A 12,395-nucleotide genomic window follows, 5' to 3' on the forward strand; every position below is an offset into this window, starting at 1 on the left:
TGCCCTTAATTGTCTTGAGGGATGATCCAGAAGAGATTTTGGTGCCCAGCTCTGAGCAGTCCTGTACGGCTGTTTTCAGAAGGAATTCTGCTTTTTTTTTTTCTTTCTCCTCCCTTTAGAAGCTGCTGCTATTGTTCCTTTCTGATGTGCAGCTTCCATGTTAGAAATCCCCTAGCAGCCTTAAATCCAAGGGTGTGATTTTCTTTCTTTCTCCTCTTTTACAGAAGAAAGGGAAGTTTCTTTTGACCCAGTGGGGCCTTCAAGGGCAGAACTTCTCAGCTATTTGCTTTTGATGAGAGTTTTGCTTAGGGATAGTGGTGAAAGCCCTTTCTGCGGAGCTTTGTTTATAGCCCTCTGAGGATCACTAAATCTTTTCTTTTTCACAAGTCCGGCTGCTTTTTTAGCACACCTTGCTTTTGAAGAAAGGCACTTATGACGTGGGCCTTTATTTTAAAATAATCACGCCGGTGTTTTTGTTAGGTCGCCGAGCTTTTTTGTAGGTTGTCTAAGGAAAAGACAATTTAAATAAATTATCTAATTACTTCTGATTACTCTTAAGGGAGCTGTGATGGCAGCATCTTGTTCTAGGTGAATAATTTTTTTGGTTGGGGGTTTTTTGTTTTTTTTTAGTCCAGATCACTTGGGCATTCAAAAAAATAAAACCCCTACCTTTTTAGAAGGAGAAAATCTATGGTGTTGAAACAGTAGTAACTTCAGTGGGGCATGTCTGAGATGCTTGCAAAACCTGTGAAGGTTGCCATTAGGTCAAATAATGTCTAACCCTTTTATGAGCATGTTGAGACTAGGGATGTGGCCTTCCTCTTGTGAAAATATATTTTAATGTAGAATTTGTCTTGGTAGATCCTCAGAAGTCCCCTCCAAGAGGCTTCCAGCGAGAAAATAAATTAACCTCTTCAGGTGACTTGTGGCCCATCTTCATTCTTTAGTATTATTAAAAATGAGAAAATAAATTAACCTCTTCAGGTGACATGTGGCCCATCTTCATTCTTTAGTATTATTAAAAATTCCAGTTTAATTGAACTTCTCCCGTTTAAGCAAAAATGTGGCAGGGAGGGGTTGTCTTGATCTGACCCTTTAAAAGAAAGTTTAGCCTAAGAGGCTTTTTCTTATGGCAGTCTGAAGGTGAAATAATATGGGCCCTTCACAATCTCTAGGACTTCTCATGGAGAAGCTTAGTCGGGTGTAGTATTGTGAATCCTAATTTACATTGAAAGCCATTTCTGTAGTCGGCACAGAGCGCTTGCAAGGCTAATAGGCTGTAACCCAAACCTCCAAATTGTAGGCCATTTAAAGTACCCCACGGTCTTCTGTTTGCAAAGTGTTTATAGAATAGCTTTACTGGGGGAAACATTAGGTTTAAACATCTCAGCTGTGAGGACATATCATGCTTATCGGGAAGTCACACTGCTTACTTAAACTTGCAAAAGGTCAGGTAGCGTAGAGGTTCCCTCTCCTCCCCTTCCTTCCCCTGTTCCACTCTTACATGATTGCTCTGTTGTATTTGTCAGCCAACCAATTGGATTAAAAAGTAGAAGGAAAAATAGGGAGCAAAAACTATTTTGGCAAGAATTGGGCCAGAACTAGCACTTGGAAGATGGTTTTGGTGCTGACAGCTTAGGTTTTGCTAAAATGCTTCTAGTCTTGGCAGGTCATGAACCATTCGGACCTCAAATAGTATCCTGATTACCATCTTGCTCTCTGCTGCAACTCATTTGAATGTTATTTCAGCACTTTGTATCTCCCGAAAAATCAAAAGGCCAAAACAATCGCTTTATTACCAACTGAAAGCCTGATCCCTAACCAGTGGTTTGTGAGAGTAGTAGCTGCTAATGTAGCGTGAGACTTGGAGAGAAAGCAAGCTGGTAATCAGGATGATGCGATTTTTAATGTGGGATCCCTTAGGAATCATCCTAGCAAGACATGAATACCATATGAAGCATACTACTGGAAGTCCAAGCTTCTCAGTTGTTTTCTAAGCCTTCCAACAGGATAAGGCTTTAGTTTCCAGCTGTTTTCATGGGAGATTTGAGGTCAAATCTGCCAATAATCTCTTGGTGTAGCTGTGCTCTTTTGATTCTGGTCGAGGACTTGAATAGATCTTGGACCGGCATGACTTTCATTGCATGAAATAATCACGTGTGCTCTTCCTGGCTTTATTTCTTCGTTGATAGGGAAAGTGCATCAACACATTTTTCATTTCAATGCAACGTTTATCGGAGGTGGCAAATCTTTTGATTTAAAGGTAGGTTGAAACTTTTAAGCCTGTTTGCTGTAGAAGATACTCTTCTGGACTTCCATGTAAGATGTTGATATTAGCTTAGTTTATTTTGTAGCAATAAAAGAAACTAGTTCCATCCGATGTTGTAGTAGATAGAAAAGATGCAGGTGGGTGAATAGCATGGTAGTTGAAGAAAAGTTACTTGGAAATGTGAGTTTTTAAATACAGTACTCCAGTCGGACTTGTACTCCATTCGTTTTGAAGGAGACTGCTCCAAGTTCTCATAAAACGGTCCTGCGTTTTGAGTTCCTTAAGTTTTCTGTGTAGAAGCATCTGTTTGTCTGGTGTCCCAATCGAGAGCAGGCGTTTGTGGTAGAAAAAGCAGGCAGCGCTCGTCGGCCGCACTGCTGGGACGTTCCTCTTGATGGAGGCCTTGGAGAAGACCAAGAGCCCTTAGTTCTTTCCATCCAAATTACAAGGTCTAATTTTCAGAAACAGGAGGATTGTGATAAGCGTGCAATAAAAAGTACCATCTGCTGCCTCTCGTACATCTGAGGGAACTATTCCTCAAAGAAAAGAGAGAAAAACCCTTCTTGACCCAAGGCTGGCTTTCCATCAAGCAGCAGTTTCTTTCTTAGGAGGTTGCCTGGTACGTTTTGGGGGTTTGCTTTCATTTGCTAGAGATCCCTGCTTTTGATATGATCCACTGAGACCCATTTCATGAGCTGATATTGCTGAGGTTTCTTCTAGCAAGAACTGAGGTTCGAGCAGAAACGTCAAGGCTAGCAGTTTTGCTTCCTTGGGTTCAGGTTGCCGGTTAATAGCGGAGCTTTTACGAGAACTTAATCCCAAGCATTTCCACAGTACAGTGTGTTACTCTTCATGGTCTTAGGGAAGACAGCTGGAGTGGGGGAATCTAGTTTCTCCAGACATAAATCCAGATAGGATTTATTTAACTGTAAAATAATGGACCAACCTTGCAAGGAAGAGTGGTAATACCGAGTTGAGTCCAGGAGTTTCATAAGTTGTGGCATCTAGTCCCAACAGTACATCGTACTGCGATCTTGGACATCTTTATGCCATAGTTACCTCATCAGCAAACCTGCCCAGTGCAAATTGTGTTGGAAATAAATTGTTAAACATTTGCAACATGCTCTGAGATCTTCGGCTGAAAGGATTACAGGACTGCCAAGTGCTGTTATAAGGTTGCTGGTCCTGTGAGATGTAAAGTAAATGTGTTAGTGTCTTTTGCTGGAAAAGAAAAGGAAAGCCAGGCACACTTCCAGCCCTATAGTCTCCGAAGTGGCAGCAGTTCCCTCTACTTCTACAGAGCTGAGCTTAATGCAGCAAATATACATTTCTGGAGCAGTAAAATCCGAGGGGTGCACGCAGGAGGTAGGAAGCGATCGAGCAGGGACGTCCACACTGGCGTTCAGTGATGTCATTCTTGACTGAAGGTATCTTGATTCCAGTCTTTTTTTTTTTTCTTTTAAGTTGTGAAATGTGAACTGTGTTGACATCATATCAGCCAAACTATTCAAATAGACCAGAGAGTGTTAATTGGAACAAAAATGATCTGGGCAGGAGACGAGCAAGAAAAGCAAGACCCCACCCCCTTTCCCAGAAAAAGCAGTAAACATACTCAATAAATGTTCGGGTAATTTAAAATCGGAATCTGGGAGACAATGTGACTAGGATTTCATTACTTAAGCAAATGGATTTGCTTTTAGTGGATTCAGCCACAGCCTGATAGAAGCTTTCCCCAAGGGGTAAACATTTTTCCTGTATTTGAAAGGCTTTCTTGTGTGTTAAGGAATGGGTTTGGTTGCAGGGAGGGGGGAGAATAACATCATGAATGTTGCTCTGTCTACATTTAGGACGCTCTGCGTTTCATACAGAATTGGGCATCCCCAGGTCTGTTTGCTTTTAGCTGTTTGCCTTCAGGGAGATTTTTGTGCAGGTTTTAAACCCTGCAGCTGCAGTTGCGGGGCAGAGAGAGAGGAGTTGAAGCAGGGCGGAGGAATGAGAAGCCTTTTTTTTTTTCTTTTTTCCATTGGTGTTGGGGAGGGAGGGTTGAGGTTTTTTTTTCTCTGGAATATATGTGCTTCCTTTGACTAATTTCTTGCTCACGCTGGAGGAGTTAAACAGCAGCAGCGCCAGCTCTGCAGACTGTTTGGAATAGTTTAAATGCTTTGACACTCTGGATGTACTAGATGGCAGAGGAGGCAGTTTACAGCGTAATTCATATGCAAAACTGCACTATAAATTTAAAACCTGTCTCAGTTGCCGTGGCACCACTAAGCATTTCATCAGCATACAGTACAGTATTTCTGCCATCTTTGTTTGCATTGCAGTGACTCATCAAAAGTCTGTCTTGTACCAACACTGAGAGCATTCCTCTGGCACTGATATTTCTCTGTTTTTAAAGCTTCGGTCTGAAACTGGCATTTACTTCAGGTCCCTAATCAAAGGGCTCTATTCATTGCAGAGAGCAGCCTGAATGGTAATCTGCATCCGGCCTATTCATTTAGATGCTATGCACTGCCGTGGAGATTTGACTTGGTAAAAGCTTGAGCTACAGCAGATACAAACGGAGGTTTTGATCCTATTTCCACCCCCCCGCCCCCCCTCCCCGAGCGATCTTCGGTGCTGCATTTAGTGTAGCAGCCGGGGTGCTAAAGAGGGACTTAGCAAGCCGTCCCTGAGCGGCAGTGCTTGGGATCGGTCCTTGTGTAAGGTATGTTCGCGTGGTGTCAGACGAGGGGACACAGAAGTTCCTGGCTCGGAAGAAATTTTTTTTTTTTTTTAAGCCATGCAGATAAATTTGGCTGGGAGTTGCCTTCTCTTTTCTTCCTGAGATACAGTGGCCTGGCCGATCGGATTCTTTTTCCAGCAGTTTGAACAGAGCACGTCTTTGTGGGTGATTATTTTCTTTTCCAAGGAGGGGCTTTGCTTTTCTTTGCTTTTTTTTTTTTTCTTTTTTCCTTTTCCTTTCTTTTTATTTTTAAATGCTCTCCGATAAACTTCTTTTTGCATCTCTCTCGTGGGCAAGGCCAGTCCACTTTGCTCCGAACTGTCGAATGCAAGCGAGATTTGAGATCGGGTCTGATTTTTGGGAGGAGGATTCAGAGTGGGAAAGGGGGGGATGTTGGCAAAGGGTTCTCGGTTTTGCTAAATATGCAGTGGTTTGGTTTCTCTGGAGTTTTCTGCACTTATTAACTATTTGGATCTTGCTGCTTCTGTGGGTGCTCTTAATCACTTTGTTTTAAAGCCTGCTTTTATTTATTTCTTTTGTTTATAGAAAAGGGGAAATTATTCTGGTGGCAGAAAAGGGTGATGAAAGCCTAAAAATAGCATGCTCTGTGCTGTAATTTTGATGCAACCTCTAAAGCCCGATAGCCTGACAGTATTCAGCTGTTTTTGACCCAGGATTGTTCAGAGGCGTTCTGCTGTTTCTGCATTCGGAGATGGGGTAGTTACCATGTCTTGCCTCAGATGAGACTTGTACAGTGGCATCTACAGTGTCCCTTTTTAACATGGCCGGGAAGGGATCACCGGGCACTCGCCACGGGAGAACCCATGTTGGGACCCTCCTGTCCTAGTCTGCATTTTAAGGAGAAAACCAGCAAGCCTTCTGACATTAAACTCACTGCAGTGTGACTGTCTTTGCTTGGGTTCAAATACCTGGCTTCATTTTTGAGAGGTCTTCCCCCCCCCCCCCCCCCCCCCCCCCCCTCCCCATTTCATGGATAATTCCATTTAGAAGTAGTTTGACTCTTAAAGACTTTTATTTTTTTCCTAGTATAAATGTAGAGACATCCTCTGGATTCTTTAACACCGTTTTTTCATCACAGTAGCTGTACAGAGAGAATTCTGCTTTTATTTAAGGCAAAATCGTATGCTGTTTCCTAAATGGCTCAGTTTGGGCTTCTGCAGTCGTGTCCTCCCCTCCTTCCTCCCCCCCAGATATTTCCAAAGGTCTGTTGACTATTTCAGGGCTGCTTCACTGTTCACTCTTCCCCTATTACTATACATATTTTCCTGTTTAAAGTAAATCTAAGAGCAGTAGATCAATAATGTTTGTCTGAATAAACCACAACCTGACAAAAATATTTGATTTTCGAAATACTCTTTATCCTTTACAAAAACTTTTTTTTTTTTTTAAGGCTTATTTAGAAAGTCTTAAGTAATTCTGTAAGTGGTATTAGACAGCAGCCCTTGGGGTCATCGCCCAATCTGTAATAGTTTTAGGCTGATTCATTTGTACTTGTCCTTTCCAGAGAACTGTCTCAAAAAAAATCTGTTCCTTTCTCCCTGCCTTCTTGGTTTTTTCAGATGTGCCCTACTTTGGATATTTCTGCATTGAATGTCTAAGGAGCTCCAGCTAATCCTGAGCCATGTCGCAGATGTTGCACATAGAAATTCCCAACTTCGGGAACACTGTCTTGGGCTGCCTGAATGAGCAGAGGCTTCTGGGGCTCTACTGTGATGTCTCCATAGTGGTCAAAGGCCAAGCCTTTAAGGCGCACCGTGCAGTCCTGGCAGCCAGCAGCCTGTACTTCAGAGACTTGTTTAGCGGGAACAGCAAAAATGCGTTTGAGCTCCCAGGTACCGTGCCACCAGCCTGCTTCCAGCAAATCCTCTCCTTTTGTTACACTGGGAAGCTCACCATGGCTGCCAGCGAACAGCTTGTCGTGATGTACACGGCAGGCTTCCTACAGATCCAACACATCGTGGAAAAAGGGACAGATTTAATGTTCAAAGTGAGCTCTCCCCACTGTGACTCTCAGACCACCATGATAGAAGACCCCAGTTCGGAGCCGCAGAGCCCGTGTAACCAATTGCAGTCTGCTTCTGCGCCCTACGTCATGTCCCCCTCCATGCCCATTCCGCTCCTCACGCGGGTGAAACACGAAAATCTCGAGCTGCAGCCCTCCGCTGTGTCAGGCCTCCCCACCAAGCGATCCTTGGAGGCCGGTACCCGGGACGGTACAGGAGGGAGTATCTCGAACACTGGGCCCCTCAAGTTATCTCGTGTCTCCTACTATGGAATGCCCAATTTAGCGACTCTCATCCCCAACGTGCAGCAAGTGCAGTACTCCCAGGGGGAGCGGACGAGCCCCGGTGCCAGCAGCATTCCCACTACAGACAGTCCGACTTCCTACCACAACGAGGAAGAGGATGAAGACGACGAGGCATATGACACCATGGTGGAAGAGCAGTATGGGCAGATGTACATCAAATCCTCGGGAGGATATTCTGGTAATAAACCTAAATGTTCCCTTCCCTTTGCTTTTCCCTTCTCTGAAGTTGCCCCTCGGGCCTGTTCTCTGGTCCACAGGGATGCTGTTGGATGGCTCCTGGGTGGTTGGCACATGCTGTTGGATGGCTCTTGGGTGGTTGGCACATGCTGTTGGATGGCTCCTGGGTGGTTGGCACATGCTGTTGGATGGCTCTTGGGTGGTTTTCCAGGTCTTGTTTCTGATAAGTTTAAGTGTTGTGCATGTGAAGCTGGGGAGAACTGCTGATCCAGCAGCCCAGGGAACTGAGTTCTCCATCCAGTGAGCAGGTACAGCAGAAGCCAAGGGCCTTTCCAGGTCTCCAGCTCCACTGCCCTTGTGTCTCTTCCCCCCAGAACTTGAGAAACAACATGTAGTTCAGCGACAGGTCTGTTTAATCCCTAGCCTCTTTGTTGAAGCTTCCAGCAATTACCATAATTCTTGCATGTTTACAGGCACCTGTCCCCTAGCAGCTGGACTGGGATTGTTAACTAATTTCACATCCAGGCCATTCAAGATCTATTGGATAACAGTTGGCTACTCCCAACCTGGTTTGGATTAGAGCAGTCATTCTGGAGGTGCAATGTTTCACACCCAGCTGCAAGCCACTTCCTCTGTGCATTTTTCCTCTCTTCCCTCTCCATTAAGAATAATTAATGAATAAATAAAATCAAAATGTATTCCTCCCCTCCCCTTTCTGCAAACATCTCAACTAAATCAGCTTTTGCATATGTTACAAAAAAAGTGAGGCAAACCTTCCTTCCCCTAACCCGCACCATTTATACCTCAGCCACGAGTTTTGTCTTGTGCACAATGGCTAAAAGGAGCAAACTGGTTAGGGAGCTCTGCTGTGATTTTTTTTATGATCGTTACCAATTCCTGGCCTGCCGTCCCTAGCGTAAGTCACTTTTCCTTCCAAAATAATGAAGACAAATTGAAGGCTAACTTGAGCTAAGTCAGCTGTGATGATACTGCCCTGTGCATATAGTAGTCGAAGGAGAAGGTTGCCTCGCTGAATGTCTAGAAGAGGAACTATTTGCTTCAGCCATGGAGAGCACAAAGCTATTTTGGTCATGGTGCGTACGTGTGCATCTGTGTGCGTGCGTGTGCATCTGTGAGTTCGTGTGCGCGTGTGTATGTATGGTCTCTTACCTGCTTCGCACATAAGTGACGACTTTTCTCAGCAGTAACCTCATTGTCTCTGTTCTTTGTCAAGACTCGGAACTGGCATTTGGACCTTTTGGGACTTCTGAAGGGTGGGGGGAGGATGATGGGAATGTGATAGCAAGCCCTGGGTGACTCCGGCATTGTCTCCAAGGGGCATTTCAGCAGGGAGATGTATGTTCTTTCAGCATTATAGTGAGAGAGACTCGGGGTGAACACAGTGGACTCTTAATTGGTGCTGCAGGTGTTTGAGAATGCAGCTTTGATTTGTATGCAGTTCCTGGGTAGAAACACATTTCATGGTTTCCTTGAGATTTGTCAAGTCTGACAACGCAGAATTTTCTTTAGCCTGTGCCTAGTTTTTTCCACTGTCACTATTTTCTGTTGTAATTGCTTGATTTGAAATGACTAATTTGAAAATATTTAACTCTCATATGCAGAAGAGTTGGCATCCTTTCCTCAAAGCCGTTTGACGTATTTTTAGAGCTGGGAAGAAAATGTGGCATTGCCTGGTTTCTCTGCCATCCAGAGCTGTATGTCTGCTGAGGGTACCAATAAGCCGCTCCCATGTGTGTCTTTCCAGCCCTGTCCCTAAAGAGAACCCCAAACTTCACTTTAAATTGTTCAGTACTTGATATACAAATCTGGATGTGAGTAACAAAAAGAAATCATTTCCAAGCATCTTCTGCTTCATGTAGAGCATGGGGGCAAGGGGATTGTTTTAATATTAAAACAGCAATAAAAGAAACTTTGAATTTGCCAGTGATGGGTATTTATACTGTGAGAGGAGACATTCTAGTTTAAAAAAAAAAATCTAGTATCTAAAATGCCAGTCTCCCTTCTCAGTTGCTGTTTCTGAGATGGAGTCCAGCTCCTTAGTACCCACAGTAAATTTGCAGAAAAGAGGAGACTTAATGTGACTTAAAGCACTGTCGGTGCACGTTAGGTGTGCTCAGCTGGCGAGCTAATTGGTGGAACCGACTGTGGTGAATAGGATGTGTTTAAAGTTCCTGTCCAAGTGGACAGAGCTGAAGCTGTTTTCATGCATGTTTGTTCTTTTTCACTGCAGAGCCTTCGGAACGAGTAATAAGTGCATGCCTTCACCGCGTTGAGCATTGCTAACATTGTCCTTTAGAGAAATGGGATTATACCCTTGTATACAGTATTTTCGTCTCCCGTCATGGGACTTGTTTATATAGCAGCAGAACAAAATAAATTCACTGGAAACACAGACGGCTACTGCAGGATAAACTATAGGATGGTACACTGTGCAGCTATTAAGCACAAGGCCAGTTGTACATCATCCTTGCTATCGTGTAGCGTTAAAAGTGGGTTGCTCTGCTCGGGGAACAGGGAGCTTGGGCAGCTTGCTCGGGTGAGTTGGCAGTGGCACAGCCTTTAGGTGGGATCCAATCTTACACAACTCGAGTGAAATGATCTTTCTGATCTTACAGAAATCAAGTGATATTTTCTTTCCTTTGCAGAGGAAGGAGGCGTTTTGAGCCTTAGGTGGCTTTGGGGAGATGGAGGGATGATAGAGGAGCCTTCCCCAGGCATAAGTGGTTGCTGTCACAATTTTGTCTAAAGCGAAGGGCCAGGCCAACAGCATCCCCAGCTCAGGAATGGAATAGGCTGACTTCTAAAAGCACAAATGCATTGAAAGAGGGCTTTCTGTTTTAGATTACCATTGCCATAGCTTCAGGCTTCTGAAAAAAAACAGGGGACAGAGAGAGAGATTTAAAAAATAAAATTAAAATCCAAACTGTTCCACCACAGTATGGACTTGTATCAGTGTGCTTTAATTACTCTGAATAAACTGTGCCCTCAAAAGACACAGAATAAGAAAACCATAAGAGGGAAGAGAGAAAGAAAGCTAATCCTGCTCCTGGCATGTTGATCTTGACAATTTTACAAAAGACTGGGGGAAACAGTTTGAAATAGTGATTGCCAAGGTTTCTAAGAGCCCCTTCAGTAAAAACAAAAACAAAGCCAAAAAAAGAGCACAGTAGATCATGCACTGAATCTCATGGAAAGATTTCTCCTCCCTCTTCCTCCTCGCCACTGCTAAGGTATTGTCTGAATTAACGTCATGCAGAACGATGCCAGGTACCCGTTATTAGGGGATGTTTGTCTGCTTGTTTGCAAGGGGACACATTAAACTGACCCTCTAAACTTCCCATTCGGTGTCATCCATCTTCTTTCAACCCCGCACAGAGGCAGGCTTCTGCAAGATGCCGTATGGTGGAGCAGACAGCTAGGGGCCCCGGCAGGATCAAGCCCAGGTCAGCCGTCATTAAAGCTGCTAGGACAGCAGTTAGACTGTGGTTTCTCATTGATGTTTATACCTTCTAAAAATCATCCCCCCCCCAAAAAACCCCTGCCAAATCTCCAAAGCTACACAGAAATCAAAGCAACAGCAACTTGCAAATTCATGACCTTGGCAAAGGGCTGTGAAAGTAGAAAGACACAGTAAGGAGCAAGCATCATTAAATAGGCTGACTGGTTAGCCAGTGGCATAGTGGGATGAACCGTAAGGGATGGTGAAGTGCAACAGGAACTCCAGATAGAGCGGAGGGCTAAATCTTCCCCATATACTATGGTTAATTCCCCTTCTGTAAGGATGATGTGTAGCCCTCATCAAATGGGTCTGGAGTTGTCAGAGGAACATAGTAGCACAGGGTGTCCGTAGTGGGTCAGACCTGGCTTCCTTCCTTCATCTTCCATTATGGAGTCAGCTGGCGTTAAAAGTGCGCGGCGTTAGCATGGCTTTCAGGATTATAATGCCTGTTTACCAGGATCCACAGAACATCTGCATGTACTTTAACAGCATTTCAATAAAATGGCTCCTTTTCCGTAAATAGGCTTGGACTTGGAGGATATTTAGGACTTAAAGCAACTAGTTAGACTTGGTATGGGCTCTGGCATTTGATTTGAGGAGTGTGCAGCTAGAGAGGATATTAAACAAAAGCAAAGTATTTTTATCTTTGTTAATTATAGTACCATGGGCTTGATCCTAAGTGGATTTCAGTGGGACTTGCAGAGGCTCAGCATTTTTTCAGTATCAAGCCATATTCTTGCCAGTCACTGTACTATAGAGCAGATGCATGTAATTTTATTTTAGTTTGATCGGCACAAGGAAAACTGCACAAAGTGCCTTTCCTTCGCAACTGCCTTGGCTGTAGCTTTCGGAGGGGGAAAAAAGTCTTTTTTCTATGGATTGCTAGGAGATAAGGGCTAGACTTGGAAGTTATGAAATATCAAACTGACAAGTGCACATTTCATTAAAAATTCATCCAGAATAGCCATTATAGAATAGTTGTGGTAATTAGCTGAGAGAATAGCTTCCTCTCCCGGCTCTTCGATATTTTTGACAATAAGTAAAGAGGGCAAGAAACAACCCAAAGTCTTTTGTGACAGCCGGATTTGGGGTCTTCTTTGTATAAGTTTCCCATGTCCCCTAAGGAAAGAAAGGTCACAATTTAAACCGCAGCCAGTAGTAAACAACCCATTAACATCTTGAAGCCAAATAATTGCAGTCAGAATAAAGCCGCTTGTTTTAACCATAGTGGTAGTTCTTTGATTCAGCTGCTACCAATGCAGGCTGATGGCTCATTTGACCCCTTCATGTAAAAAGACAGGACACAATCGATAGCAACCAAGAATTATTATATCTTTCAGGAAATATAAGATGGTAATCGGGCACAAACATGGAG

General features: G+C 43.8%; 1 protein-coding gene across 6 annotated transcripts in view; it reads left to right on the forward strand.

The window, feature by feature from the left end:
* NACC2 (NACC family member 2) overlaps positions 1-12,395 on the forward strand; it is an 80,336-nt gene that overhangs the window by 46,945 nt on the left and 20,996 nt on the right. For 5 of the 6 annotated variants that reach the window (XM_059715681.1, XM_059715682.1, XM_019475784.2 and 2 more), the window contains one exon: positions 6,575-7,501. In XM_059715681.1, coding sequence (XP_059571664.1) covers positions 6,637-7,501 — 865 coding nt within the window. In that variant the 5' untranslated portion in view covers positions 6,575-6,636. Of the gene's footprint in view, positions 1-4,905; positions 4,977-6,574; positions 7,502-12,395 lie in introns of those variants that run through there. The other variant, XM_019475786.2, reaches the window with a different exon arrangement.

The sequence above is a fragment of the Alligator mississippiensis genome, chromosome 12 (genome assembly GCF_030867095.1).
Source record: "Alligator mississippiensis isolate rAllMis1 chromosome 12, rAllMis1, whole genome shotgun sequence".
Taxonomy (NCBI): domain Eukaryota; kingdom Metazoa; phylum Chordata; order Crocodylia; family Alligatoridae; genus Alligator; species Alligator mississippiensis.